The following is a 15,900-nucleotide window of genomic DNA, read 5'->3' on the forward strand; positions in this document are numbered from 1 at the left end:
TTTTAAAGAGATATCAGAAAAAGCCTTTCTGAGATATTGGAGACTTGAAAAAAGTAAGGAAACAAGCAATGTAAATATGTAAGGGCTTGTGTTATAGGCAGAGGGAAAGCTAAATTGAGAGGCCGTGAGATAGTTACAAACTTACATGTTTTCAGGATCAGCAGTAAGTCCAGTGTGGATCAGTGGAGTGAACCAGAAGGACAGTAGTAGTCAGTGATGTCGGAGATTGTCAGGGTCCAGGCCATGTAGAACCTTGTGGGCTATCAACAAAGAACTTGGATTTTACTGGTAAGTTGGATAGGAAGCCACTGGAGAGTTTTGAACATGCCCTGGTTTATATTTTGAAAGATCAATCTGGTTGCTCTTGGAGTAGAGACTAGTGGGGAAGAGTGGATTCAGGGAGGCTATTAGGAAACTATTGCAATAGTCCTAATATTTAGAGATGATGATTGTTAAGAATATAGTGATAATGGTGGAGGTGATAAGAAATGGTTGGATTCTAGATATTTTTGGAAGGTGAAGCTGATATAACTACTGCTTGATTGAATATGTGGTGCCATTTTTTAAGATAGGGAGCAATATGGAACTATCTGATTTGAATGGGGTGAGTATATATGTCTGAATCATGAATTTCATTTCTGATCTGTTAAGTTTGAGACACCTGGTAAACACCAAGGTGGACATGTTGAGTAGACATTTAGATTCTGCATTTCAGGGGATAGATTGAAGTTATTAACTTAATAGATAGTGTTTAGAACCACACAACTAGAAGAGCTTACTCGGGAATGAGTGTAGCCAGAGAAGGGAAGAGGGCCAAGGACTGAGCTCTAGGCCCTTTAATTTTTAGAAGTCATGAAAAGGACAAGGAGTCAGCAAGGTAGAATGAGGTTTAGCCATTGAAGTAGGAGGAAAGAAATCAACTAAGATAAGGACTGAGAATTGGCCTTTGAATATGGCAGATTTAGTGGTCACTGGTGAACCTGACCACAGAGATTTCATTAAAGTGGTGGGGACAAAAGCTTGACTGGAGTAGGTTTAAGAGAGAATAGGTGATGAAGAAATGAAGAAAAACAAATATAAACAACTCTGTTGAGGAGTCTTACTTTAATGGGGAGAAATGATGTTCCCTGGAGAGGAACAGGAGATTTATGGCAGCTAATATAGCATATTTATATAATAATGAACATTATCCAGAAGTAAAAATTGATGATGCAGGGGGAAAAATAAGTTAGTTCCTAACCTACCACAAGGATTGGAATCCAGTGCATAAAGACTCTTAGGAGCAAGGTGAGTTTACCCATTTTCATAGGGGGAGGCAAACTATGGGTACAAATGTAGATAGGGTGACAGATTTGATGTTTCCTTTTCAAATTTTCAGGCTTTTAGTTTCTTTGTTTTCTAAATGTTTAGAATGGTTTTCCTAAGAGCAGGAAAAATTCACCTATGTATACTGGGTGGTTATGCTTTTATTTATTTTTACATGTAAATCCTAGAACTAAGGATTTTAATTTTTATCTTTCTAAGTAGTTAGTAAATTTTTCAGGGTCATTTGTTATATAAAGTATCATTTCCCACCAATCTGAGCTGCCAACTTTATCATACATCCTATGCATGCTTAGGTCTTCTTTGTATATTCTGTTCTGCTCTATTGATTTGACTGTTTCTGGGGTTGCACCACTCTTTTAATTATAGCGACTTCAGAACATGAGTGAATACTTATTAGTGCATGCCTAATCCTTGTGTACTAGAATTGGGGGATATTAGTGAGCTTCTAAATTTTCTGCATTTACCACAAACCTGCACTGAGCTCTTAAAGAGGGGAATTTTGGTTTGATTCCAAGGTTCTTTCTTTTGATCCAAATTTGTGTTGAGGCAGCTATTTCTTTTCTTCTTTTTTTTTTTTAATTTGTAGAATAGGCTCTTCCCTATTGTCACTAACCTTTGATTTTAGGCTTCTTGTTTGTCCCTTCATTGAGGTAGTTAAGGGAATGAGAATTTGCAAACATGAACAATTATATTTCCTCGAAGTTAGTCTTTATTTATCTATTTATCTTTAAAATACAACTTTGTAGCATATGTTCAGCAGCTGGTCCTCTTCATTAATTTGGCTAGTCCTCTATTATCTCTTTCAATCTGCAGACTTTCTTCAGACTCAAATTTCTTCTTCTAGCAACATTTTCTCTTAATATGGCTTTGATTGATTGTATTTCTCTGGTTCTTTTTCTTCTTCAACACCATCAATTACAATTGTTGCACTTATGTTCTCTCTCCTATAGCCCTTGTTTTATTTCTTTGCACTTTCATCTTTTTTATTGTTTCTTCTGTGTTGTAAATAAGTGTTTTCATTGTGTCTCCCACTTGATTTATTTTTCTGTTTGATAGATTCTGAATCTTTGCCGCCTCTCATGCCAAATTTATTTTTGTGGTTATGTTTATCTTTATGTTTCTTTTTTTTTTTTTAATCTAGTTCTCTTGTTATTTTTGCCTGCCTTTCTCTTTAGACTATTTTCTTTTCATTTTCTTTTCATCTCATTTCATTTCGTTCTTTTTTTTTCCTTTGGATTCTATTTTGAACACAAGGTAGTTTCTAAAACATCGTCTCCCCCTCCCCTCCCCTGCTATTTTTTTCCAAAATTATTTCCTCTATCTTGAGTCCTCTGTTTTCGTCCCCCTTCTTGATGCAGCAACTTTTGTTAGATCCAACATGTCTTTTTTTTTTTTTTTTTTTTTTTCCCTTTTCCCTCCTCCCTGTTTAGTAAAACTGGTACAGTGGAGCTACATATAGATTTGGTGTTTGACAGTCACTAGCCTCTGTCCAGGGAAAATATTTGCATTTTTTATGGCTTTTCTCAAGCTTCTAAGCCTAAAGTCTCCTCCTTGTTGCTGTCTTCTTTCCCAAAAACATATTGACTAAAGTCTTTACTACCGTTCTATATTTATGCTGTGACTTATCTCAGAATTCAAAAATGAATGTTCAAATGCTGGAACTTTAGGGGAGAAATATAACTTCCTAAGTAGAACTTAATATTTAGTTTAAGAATCTTTTCTCTTTTTTTTTTTTTCTGCTTTCAATATAAATTCTTAGAAATTCCTTATTATGTATTATTGGGAAGGAAGGAAGGAAAGAAAGGAAGGAAAGGAGAGTATAAAAGTAAAAAGTGGACATCCCTACCCCTTCCCCTCATTCTCCACCCAATCCAGCTCTCCACAGTAAGTCATCATGCTTGCTTTGTGCTGTGTATTCTTCCAGAAGGCGGCTTTGTCTTTTACTTTTTAAAAAATGAAAAGCTAACAATTATTAATAGCATTTTATTTGTATATGCATATGTGTGCATATGCATGCACACACAGACACTTGCAGTTTTGCATAAGTCAACTGTTTTCTACCCAATGCTTCCCAGCCCCAGTGGAGAAACTTAGAGAGCTGTAGATTTTCTTCCATATTAATTAAAAATGTATTCTAGGATGTGTGGCTGTTCATCCCTTGATTTCTTAAACTAGTTTGTGAGTGTTTGCTTTTGCAAGTGCCCTCTTGTTACAGTTGGCGTTGTTGTGATGGCAGCCTGGACTAACTTCCCAGCAATCTTGTGGTGTCTTTCACATTGACAAAGATTGGGTAAAAAGTGTTCTAAGCAACAAAAGGGCCTGTGATGTCTGCTTTTTTAGTCTAGTAATAGCTGGCTTTGTAATAATCTTTTAGCATCCCTTATTTATAAAAGGAAGAAGATAATGGTAATCTACCTCAGAGCATTGTTGAGAGCAATAACTAATATAAATGTTTAATGACATTATGTACTGCTGTTCCTAGCAGTCAATGATGCTATTGCTGACTTTATTATTTCCTGAATTGAACTTATACATCCATCATTGATAGTGATAATGGCCTAACCTGAATGGTTTTCACTTGTGTCTGAGAGCCTCTGTTGCTTAGATAAGTGTCTGAGCTATTTAGGGCCCAGTCTTTGTTTCTAACTTCTTTGTTACTGACATTATTATTTTTTCTTTTTAATTTCTCTCCTTTTGGTCTTAACAGCTTGATTTAGCTTTTGGTCACCTAGATGTTAGGAATATTATTTAAACTTATTTATTTCACAGAATGTCTGAAATTGATTCTTTGAAGAATTTGGCAATTATTTACTTCTTTCTCCTTCAAATGTTTTGTTCTTGCTTCTATCAAAGATGACAGCAACTTTCTTCTCAGTGGTCATCAGCAACCTCCTTAATGAAAAACCCAATGGTCTTGTTGAACTTTCTGCAGGATATGGTACCATGTATTTAAGAAAGAACACAGGTGTGGTAGTGATACAATGCTCAATTTAAAGCCTGGCTATTCTACTTACCAGTTATGTCAACTCAAATGGGTTAATCTTGTTTTCTCACATATAAAATCTTTTTAATAGTATTTTGGGTTGTTATGAGGGTTAACCGAGGTAAAATATGTAAAGCAACTAGCATAAATCTTGTACTAGAAACTGCTGACACTGGTACTTTATCATTCCCTTTTCATCAGCATTCTCTCTGTCTTTATGTCAACATCGTTACTCTATCCTGACTGTATCTCCTATCATTTTGGCCACTCTTTTCCAGTTTCTTCACTGAATTATTCTTATCCTCCTTCTCCTTACATGTTGGTGTACCTCAGGTTCTTATACTCACCCTCTTCTCATTCTATGTCCTGTCTCTTGAGGATCTTGTTTGCTCCTATATGTTGAAAACATGTGTTCCTCTATTCTCTTGAGTACTAAAGTTATATTTGATGTGCCTAAATAGTCTTATCTGCACTATCTAGAAAACATGTTGAACACGTTTTAGCATATAGAAAGCTAAATAAACTCAGCATTTTCTTCTAAACCTTGTGTTTTCTTTTTAAATCAATAGTTATTTAAACTAAATCATTGGTCCTATCCTTTATTTATGCTTGTTGTCTCTGTTCAATTGGCTCCCAAGTCCCACTAATTTTGTCTTTAAATTATTTTCTGAATTTGACCTCTTATTGCCATTTTTTAATTCTTTCAGAGTAGGTTCCTTCTTCTTTTCCTAGGCTCTCTAGTTTGTCCTTCATACTGTCACCAGTTTTTCTATATGTGCTCATAACTCACTTTTTAAAATCCTACAGTGTCCCAAGAGAAATGAAAATATATATCCAAACAAAGACTTATATAGGAATATTTGCAGCAGCTTTATTCATGGGAACCCCAAACTAGAAATAACCCAAATATCCATAAAGAGATAAATGGATAAAAGGAAGAAACTGTGGATACAGGCACAACATAGATGAATCTCAAAAGGATACATACTGTATGATACCATTTATATAAAATTTTAGAGAATGCAAACTAATGTATAGAGAAAGCAGATTAGTAGTTACTTGAAGACAGGGCGAAGGGAGTGTTGGGCTGCAAAGGGGCACAAGGAATATTTTTGGTAATTGAAATTATCTGTATCTTGACTGCAGTGGCAGTTTGCTGGTGTATACAATTATTAAAACTCATGAATCATGTACTTTAAGTGGATGCAATTTATTGGAGCAGGTTATGTGGCTTCTTAAGCTTTGTAATATTACCTTGGTGAGCACTGTGATATAGCCCTCCAAGTTAGAGCTTTGATTTTGACAGTGTACCAAGAAGTTATCCATATCTCCAGTATAGACTTTAAGACAAACCAAACTCATATATGACTGATGCATAAGTCAGAATGCCAATTCAGTTAATTTATAATGTAGACAACTGGTGTTAAACAGATGAGAGTGCTTTTTGGGATGGATTAGCATAATCTTTCTGGGTTAGAAAGTAACAAGGCAACCTAGATTATAGTTTGAAGGTTGCTTAGTGGGCATAGAATTAAAGCATGGGAAGCTAGTTAGATTCTGGCTAAATTTCTAGATCCCCACATTCCATAATAACTATTTTTGCAGTACAATCTTATTTATTTCAACTATGGCACGGGTGATTTGACTGTCTATATGCTACCTTATTGTGATATCTTTTATCCTTATAGTTATTCTATCTTTGTTTCCCAGCTGACACTTCCAGTACCATCATTTTGTTAATTTACTGATTGTTTTTTTCCTGAAAATTGTGTGTTAGGTCCTGTTTTTTTTCCTGAAAATTGTGTGTTAGGTCCTGAGCTTAGCTTTGTCTTTTCTACAGAGTAGATGGACTGTGTATTAGATCTTTATCTTTTAAAGGTCTGTTTTGCCTTTCTTCCAAGTTAGTAGTTAAGTTCAGAATGATTAAGGAGTCAATGGAAGTCTTATTCCTGAATTATTCAGGAGTCACTAGGCTGGAAAAATTTGTTGTAACTGTAGTGTAGAGTTGAGTGTCCAGGGGATAGGAAGCTAGTGTTGAGAAATGATAATGGGCTTTTAGTGAGAGTTAGGCCTTTATCCAGCAGGGAGTAGTAATAATAATAGTCATCAGTAGTAGTAATAGTAAAAGTAGTAGTAGTAGTAGTAGTAGTAATAAAGAAAATGATAATGAAAGAAGAAAATATTTTTTGGGTGTTTACGAGATTCTAGGCACTCTTATTTACTTACTTTACTTAATCCTCACAATAAAACTAGAAAATAGGAAATGTTACTATCCTCCCTTTACAGGTGAGGAAATAAAGACATAAATTTAGTAATTTGTTCAAATCACAGAGCTAGTAGGTGGTAGACTGGCTTTCTAATGGATAGTAATAATCATGATTGTTGAATAAATAAAACTAATAATTTATATATAACCCTCTTGTGAAGAAGTGAAAATGCATCTGGATATATGATTCTGGAGCAATGATTTAGGTGTAATCAAATGGAAAATAAAAAGACGGAAATAGACTAGAATTTCACAGAATGCAAGTAGACTAAAAAGAATTAAATAATTGTTTTAGGATTGTAGTGAACATTAAATGAGAATCATAGCACATTAGGAGATAATAAATGTCAATTATTATTTTAATAGTGGTTAGATTTAGTTAAGGAAGGAAAATATCAGTGGCTCCTGTCTTTGTTTCTATGGTCTGTAGAGAAACACATGCACACTCCCCTATATATTTACATATAGAGTATAAAATACTTCATCTTTTCTTATGGCAGAACTTCAGATGAACAATTACATGGTATAAGAATATAATTAAAATGTTGATCTTTTGACAAGGCTGTTTTCTACTCTGTGATCTGTGCCGTATTTGCATTTAATGAGGAACACTCTGCCTTGACTTTTTCTAATGAGTACAATGACTTTTATAAGAAGAAAATGCCTAGGGAGGTTATAGAAAGGTTATAAGCAAACATTCTCACAAAAATTCTGAGATGGAAAAGTAAAGGAAATGATTCTTTTGCCGAAACCTATCTGATAAAAAGAATCATTTTCGTTTGGGGAACTTTGAGCATTTATTTCCCTATCATTTTGGTGGAGAAATTGTAAATTGGCTTTATTTCCAAAGACATGAAAGATTCTTTGTGCTTTTTTTGTTTATTTATTATGGCATCCTTTTGGGAAACATGGTTATGTCGATATTTCTTAAAGTATTACTTTTGTTTTATGTGAAACACTATTGTTTTTCTTTGTAGGCATGATGGAAGTGATGAGAGATTTCCAAGTTTGGAAAGACCACAGTTTTAATAATGAAGTCATTTCTCTGAAGTAGTTCTTTCTGCACCTCCATATGCTAGGATAGATATTCTTTTACTCCTATTCAGAGAATTACTACTCAGTTGTTCTTAGTAATTACCCTGCAGTCACTTTCTTCATATATATTTTCTAGTTAATAGTTCCCTAGTTTATACCTGTACTGTGTGTTCTTCTTTCCTAAGTGTATTATCATACTCCTTTACATTAAATCTCATCTTAGACCTGTCCTTCCAGATCCCCAAGTTGTCCATACACATCCATGTACTTGATTGATTTTCTTTCTTTTCTTTTCTTTTTAATTCATCCTAGCTTGTATCATCTGCAAACTTGATCACACTTGAATTTACGTTCTCCTCCAGGTCATTAATTAGTATGCTACAAAGACTAGTCCTCGTCCCTGTGGGACTCAACTAGATATACTGCTGGATATTCTTAGCTGTAACTATTGATATAATTCATTGCTTCCTTCCTATCATAGAATTGTTTATCCACTCTGCTGTACTGTTATCCAGGCAATGCCTCTACCAACTCTGCTTCCTTGATGCTAAAATTTGTATAAAAATCATATTCTCTTATCTACTTATGCCATTACTCAATTTTTAAAAAAAGTTACTCTTAAGATGGAGATAAATTGTCTGTAAATAGAATCTCTTTAAAATTTCTTTCAAACATCAAGAAAGCTTTAAAAATACATTAAGGGTGAGAATGTTTTGGAAGTGCTGCCAAAGTCTTTGTTTTCTCCATGGAAAGTAGCCTGTAATTATTTGAGATTTTAAGTAAAAAGAATAACTATTTTCCCCATAGCAGAGAGGACACCTTGAATATGTGTGTGAATGTGTATGCATGTGTGTATTTTTTTCCTAAATATTGATTATATTTTAAGTAAGTAACTTACTCTGCTTCAAGGTGGTTTCCTAAATAAGCTACGGTACATTTATAATTTTCAGAGTGTGATGCACCAACTATATGATTATTTTTAAAGTTATATATTTTTTTCTTTATTTTCAGGAAAAAGAAGAAGTAGAGGGAGTATCAGTAGGTGCTATACTTTCTGACTATCAACGTGTTCGAGTAGAAAATGTGTAAGAGAACATTAATTTGAACTATATTCTAAAAATATATGTATATTAAGGATATGAATAAATGAAAATAATTATATCCAAATAATAAGCAGATGTGATGATATTCTACCATAACAAAAGTCTCACATTATACATTTTTTTGCCCTTGAGTACACATGAGAAAACTCAGCTTACTGATTATAAGGAAAAAAAATAAATTTCTATAATAAAAATTGAAGCAAATATTTAAAAAGTGAGAAATGTTATCTTAAATATCTCATTTGATTCAGTATACCCCATTAATCTTTTTAAGTTATCATCACCTGTAATAAAAATCAGGAAGTAATAAAAGGAAATCACTAATATTTTAAAGAAAAAAATACTTATCAAAGGAATCTCTTTTTCTTTGGTCCATAGAATTCAGGTCTTGCCAAAAGTATTGCTTTGATGGAAATACTTATATAGAGGACCATTCACATTTCAAGGAATTTGTAGATTCTTCCCCCATCCCATCCCCTCAACATCCCACTCCCCGTCAAGGATGTAGTGTTGATAAAATATTTAGTCTGTATTTACAAATACTTAAAGAATCAATCCGTGATCCATTCCAAAATCATAAGGACAAATGATAATATTGATTATTTACTAATTAGCTTTGCAAAACACTAACTGAATGAATTTGTTTTTTAAAATATATTATTTAGATAAATACTGTACTGAGACTTTATATGTAATTATATTAGCAAATAAGAAAATGTGAACTCCAGTATTTATCTTGAGTGCAATTTGACCTGGAATAACTGATTTTTGCCATTCAAAAAGGTAAATGAGGTGAGATAAGGGTTGTATTAATGTAATTACTTCATATTCTTGGCAAAGAAACATTCATATTGATTGCATCCTTAAAAACTTATAAATCGATTGCCTTGAAAACAAGTTTTATTTTTTATTATATTTATTTCCTAATTCCACAGTGGATTTGACAGTTAAAAAAATAAAAGACTTTAAAAGCAAATGAAGGGAAAGCAGGGTAAAGCATAGTTAATTTAAGAAATATGAGGTTCTCACAGTTCGGGGATATTTTGGAATATATGGACAATGGAGGGTCGAGGTCAAAGTGGAGGACAAGGTCAAGTATGTGTATTTTGAAAAAGCTTTCCTTTCATTCTGCCTGCCTGCATTCGACAACAACTGATCTACAGATGGAGATGGATGTCCCTTAAGTCATACTTTGGAAGTAATATTATTCTCAATAAGTTTTGGATAACAATGTGTGTCATATTTTCTGAGAATTATTTAGTCTACAGATCTTTGTAATTTGATGGGTTGTCACATAGTTTATTGGGTAGCCAAACTTGAAATAGGGCTTAGACTATTTGTGAAAGTTAAAAATGTCACATGAGTATGTGCTTCTGATTAAGAAGCTGCTTTATCTCTGTATGGAAAAAGGGTCCGTGTCATACTCATGGTTAGAGGCAAGGTTTTTCTCAAAAGTCTAAGTCTAATGTATACGTCAGTACATGGTTTGAGATACCAAAGTTTTATACCATATCTGCAACAGTTTTGTCCTTGAAGATTTTTAAAGTGGTATTACCTGGAGTCCATTGATCTACAAACTCATTTTGAATTAGCCCATCCCCAATTTGTAGTTTATGTTACATCATCATATTTTCAAAGTATAAAGTGTTTGATAGTAAATGCAGCAGTGATTTATAGAAGTTTATTTGAGCCATGATATTTTGAACTATAAAGATTTAAATAGGAAAAAAAGTTTGACTTGATTCAATAATTTATTAGTCACACAATTAAAATGACTAATGGATATCAAAGCAACAGCCAAGAATTTTACAATAGGGATAGTAAAGAGTAAAGATTTCTTTCTTTTTTTTTTTTTCCAATTGAAAAACAGCTTAGTAGCTAAATATGGTAGAAAGAGTAGTTTGGTTAATAGGCATTAAGCATTGATGAGAACACAACAATAACCTTAATGTTTTTGTGTTACATGGATAGTTTAAATTTTATTATCTTTGTATTTATTGACATTGTTTTAGATACTCTATGACATACAAAGAAAAATCTTGTTTAACAGTCCCTGCAGTGAGGAAGGTTTTGGTTTCTTTGAAAGTCCAGATACATGTACATGAAAAAAAATAGTGATATTTTTAAGACCATGTGTGATTAAGTGACCAAATATGTGGTGCATTTAAAAAGTTACTAGGATTCTCTGAGAAAGAGAGATCAGTGTGGGCCTCAGTAGTCAGCCAGTGACTTTACAGACACTAGGTTTGATGGGTTTTAGAGTTACATTCTTGGCTTGAAATCTGATCTCAGCCACTTATTGTATGACTTGGGCAAGTCACTTGGCTTTGATCACCATTTGTTGAAGGCCTACTTAGACCCAGCCATTATACTATATTCTTTATCTATGTTACTTTTAATTGATTAATCAATTATTATCCTCTCTGAGAGAATGATAGTTGAGCAAAGGCTTGAAAGAAATGAGGAAGCTAGGGAGTTTGCCTGGTGTATTAGGCAAAAGAGAGCAGGCAGAGTTGGTAGGTTGGAGTGAGGGGCGAGTAGTAGGAGATGAGATATGAGAGCTAAAAGCACTTTTACTTGAAGTGATGGGAGGCCACTGGAAGGTTTAAACAGAGGAATTCCACAATCTTGTTTTAATCTTTTATGTTTCAAAAGGATCACAGTGTTGTATTGAAAATGATTTTAAAGGGGCAAGGAAGAAAGCAGGGAAAGAAGATAGGAGAATATTGACTTGAGAGATGATGGTGGCTCAGACCAGGGTGTTAGCAGGGATGTTGGTGAACAGTGATCAAATTAGCTGTAAGATGTGAGAAAACAAGTAGTAAAAGATGACTTCAGTCTCTGATCTTTTAAACTTCTAAAGAACTTTGAAAAGAAATATTTTCATCCCTATTTCTGGACTTGGAAACTAAAAACAAGAATTTGGAGAGTTTAGTTAACTTGCCAAAGCCGTATAGCTGGTGAGTAGCAGAATCAAGTCTCAAACAGATTTGTCTTGACTCCAAAACCCATACTCTTCCTCCTGCACTAAATGTAAAGTATCTAGTACAATGCCTACAACTTATTATACTCTCAGTAAGTTGTACTTTTTGTTCTTATTATTTTCTTTTCATTCAGTGTATTAAAAATTATTTCAGTAACGATAGCTATTGTAAATTTATCTTTATATGGTTATTTTATTAGGATAAATTTATTTACCTATTTTGCATATGTTTCACATTTTTGATACCCAGGGAGGTTCTAAAAAATGAGAATAATCATCTGTTGGCATTTGGAAGCTCTTTTGCATACACTTCTAAACTTAGAGTCTTACTAAAATTAATACTTCTAATCTGCGTGGAGATTTCATTTTTATCTGTTTATGCATAGCCTGTGGAAATCAAATGTTTATGTTGTATATATAAACTTCATTATGCAAAACAAGTTTTTAACAGCATTTTAATTGCTACAACCCTTGAGAGATGCATTATGTTTAAAATCAAAGTAATTGCTATAGATTCAAATATAGAACATTAAAATATTATTGGATCATTTTTTTCTTTTTCTTTTGTAGGTGTGAAAGGCTTAATCTCCAGCCTTTAGCTTACCTTTGGCAGAGAAATCAGGAAGATTTGCTCCGAGAGATGATATCATCTAATATTCAAGCAGTGATCATCAAAGTTGCAGCTTTGGGTATGTAACCAGACTTTCAAAGGAACTGTCTGTTACAAGTTAGATAACCTCACTTCACTAATGTGCAATTACAACAAAAAAGAAAGGATGACTTAAAACATAAAAATGGAAACTCTATGTGGAGTTACAACCTGAGGAAATAGAGTAGGCACAATATGTAAAGAAGAGGAAGTTTTAAAATGTACTTTTGAACATTTACCAAAGCAATTAATAGAGTTTATGTATGTATTTGTTTATTTTATTTATTTAATTAAGATATAACTCAATCAAAAACTGGCAATATATCATTGTCCTTCTGTTTAAATTCTTACAGGATTTGAAATTCAGGTATAGGAAATAGGAAATATAGGTTGATTTTTTTTTTAAAGTTTTAAAAATCTGTTTTTGACAAGGTACGTTATTTTCCTCTTTTTTTAACACATTGTTAAATAATTCATAAATTAAAAGTTTGGTTTTGTTTGTGATATCCTAAAAAAAACAGGGTAATGGACTTTTGTGGTGAGTGATATGAAAATCATGTTTAAGACAATGTCATTTCATCATAGCATAGACAGCTAGCAGGTGGTAATCTGATTCAAATATGGCTATTACATATGAGCAATTTAATTTTTTTTTTTAAATTTCTATAATTTTATTCATTTTCAAGGCACCATAGGGTTTGTGCCCAGTACATTTATTTCATGAATCTATTACAGAAAATGCCCTGGAGCCTCAGGGTTCCCAAAGCCTAAATCATTTACCTCATTTGAGAGTGTTTACCTTGCTGATCTCAAAATAATGTCTCAAGCTGTGGAAGACTTTACAGATAAATTCACATCTTAAACAACATTAAAAGAAAGGGAAGGAATGCGAATTCCGTAATATCTCTCCCTGAAAATCACCAAGCTACTCTATTCTGTACTGGCTGAGATGAGGTCTTTAGTGGAAAGCTTTAGCTATTAAACAGAGAAGGATTGAGGGGGAGTCATGTTCTTGTTTTTGAGAAAAGGTTGCTCAGCAACTCTCATGATTGAAGTTCTCACCACATATACATTTGTCATATAAGTTCCTATGTAGATCTACAGAGCACATGCTCTCGCTCTTACTTTCATTCTTTCTTTTGGATTTTCTAAGATTGCATAGCTCTGTAATGAAGTTTATGTGACACCTCAGTGGAAGGTACATACACTGTCCTTTTTACTACCAGAGGATGAAGCTAATTCAGACCCAGAAAGGCAATCTGCCTCTTTGGAAAGGCAGAACCAGAGTTTGACCTTACTGCCACTCTTAAAATAATATGCAATAGATATCCCATGTCCCTTCATTTGTTTGTTGCTGTGTGTCTGTGTAAGGGTTAGAAATGGTGATTAGCTGTATTAAACATTTGGGTAAAGTATAAAACTTATCTAATTTGTTCACAGCATCTCAATGATGGAAGTGTAGATATTTTAACATTACAGCATATGGTTTTTGTTGATTACATATAGGTGTGCAAAGATGAAAGTGATTCTAAAGAACAGTGTTAAAGGTTTATTGAATAACACATTCTTTCTAAAGGTATAGAAACATAAATGATGCAGTATAGGTTCTCCAAGTTTCCCCACCCCATTAAAAATTATCAGGAAAGGTTTTAAGGGAAACTTTTAAAGGTTTTTAAGGAAAAAATGGGACGTTTCCATAGAGAAAGGGGGCCAATAGAATTCTGTGGCATGGAGTGGTCTTATAATAGAAAAGAGTCAGTTCTACATTGTTATATAAATTATGTTACATGATCTTGGCATCTTGCAGACATCCATGAACTCGTGAAATTTTCACATTAATAGCTTGGTATTTAAAGGAGTTTCAACTGTATTTTAGACTTCTTTCAAAAACCACATTTGCTCATTGGATTTTAAGAATAATTCAGTCTTCAGAAATCTTCATTTTTAATTGTATGTGTATTACATGAAAACATTTTTGTTGTATAATATTCTGTCTTCCTAGGTAAAGAAATGATTCTATTGGTTTTCTGTTTTCCCTCTCTCTGTCCACTCCCTTGCCCACAGATATACACCGAAGTGATAACTGATCTTTTAAGATCATTTTTATTTTGTATATATACATGTACTTATAGAAACTCTGTGATTGTTTTGTGGGTTTTGAAATATTACATAAATGCTATCTTACTCTGTGTATTGATCTACAACTTGCCTTTTTTACTTAACAGATTTTTTCCATGTCAATAAATACAGAGCTATCTCACATTTTGTTTTTTAAGTACTCTTTCCTTGAAGTATAACATAGATACAAAAAGTGAGCAAATCTTAAGCATACAACTTCATGGATTTTCACAATGTCAGTATACTTATGAATCAACACCTGAATCTATATATATATAGAACATTACTAATCCCCAGAAGTTCCCCTTAATTTCCCTCCTACACAATATTTGCCTTCTTGGAAGTTAACAGTCCTCCTGATGTCTAAAACCATGGATTAGTTTTTCCTGTTTTTTAGTTTTATGCAAATGGAGTCACACATTATATTCTGTATGCTGTCTGGTTTCTTTGGCTGAATATTAGGTTTATGAGATTCATCCACATCATTGAATGAAGCAGTATTTGGTTCATTCTCGTTATTGTGTAGTGTTCCATTATATGAATATACCACATTGTACTTGTCCATTCTGTGATTGATGACATATGGGTAGTTTCCCATTTGGTATTATTATAAATAGTGCCACTGTGACTATATGGGGTCATTTTGTATATTTTCTAGCCTAGACCTAGAACATTTATTTGTTCAAGAAGCCTTGGTCTCTTTTAGTGAGAAATCATTTATATACATGTACATACACCCCCAAATATGTATGTATATACATATGTGTGTACGTATATGTGTATTTGAATATCTTAATACCTCATGAGTTCATAGCATTTTCAGATCAGATTCAGGACTATATAAGAACTGTAATAATTCTATATTCTGTGATTCACAATGAAAATCTTGATTCTTAAGGATACTGTATCAGTGTAAATTTAAAAAAAATACTGTATCAGTGTCAAATTAAAAAAATAAATGGGTTTGTTATTATTAAAAGTCCCATGATTATTGTGAAGGACAAAGCTAAGTAGTAGATCTGGAGTCCATTCTCTATGGTAACTGGCATAAGCCTCCTGGAAGAAGAAGGAAGAACCCATGTTCTCTTCATAAACAGACTAGTGACAGACCTCCCCTGAAAACACTCATGGTATTTACCATGAGAAAGAGTCCTTATCATTGGATTCCTTTTAGCAGGATATATCTACTATGATTGCTATCGCTTTTAGTAAACAAACCTGGAATCTTAGGATTTGGGAACATGGCTTCCAGGAACATGTCACATAAGGTATGTATCTATCTGAATATGAAGTGGAGTTTCATGATTGAGATAAGTTATGTGAACTGCATGCATTGTTTAGAGACTTTACGTATTAACCTGGGTCAGAGCATGTCCAATGTGGTGAGAAAGGACCTGGAGGTCTGCACTGATGTTCTTGGACCTCTCACTGCTTCAC

The 15,900-nt window shown here is 33.4% G+C and overlaps 1 protein-coding gene across 5 annotated transcripts in view; it reads left to right on the plus strand.

Moving 5' to 3' along the window:
* DPH6 (diphthamine biosynthesis 6) overlaps positions 1–15,900 on the plus strand; it is a 228,052-nt gene that overhangs the window by 98,862 nt on the left and 113,290 nt on the right. For all 5 annotated transcript variants that reach the window (XR_005216488.1, XR_005216489.1, XM_037834360.1 and 2 more), the window contains 2 exons: positions 8,622–8,695; positions 12,267–12,385. Coding sequence is in view for 3 of the 5 variants with exons in the window: in XM_037834360.1 (XP_037690288.1) it covers positions 8,622–8,695; positions 12,267–12,385 (193 nt within the window). In the remaining 2 variants the exon portion in view is untranslated. The remainder of the gene's footprint in view (positions 1–8,621; positions 8,696–12,266; positions 12,386–15,900) is intronic.

Source organism: Choloepus didactylus, chromosome 4 (genome assembly GCF_015220235.1).
Source record: "Choloepus didactylus isolate mChoDid1 chromosome 4, mChoDid1.pri, whole genome shotgun sequence".
Lineage (NCBI taxonomy): Eukaryota > Metazoa > Chordata > Mammalia > Pilosa > Megalonychidae > Choloepus > Choloepus didactylus.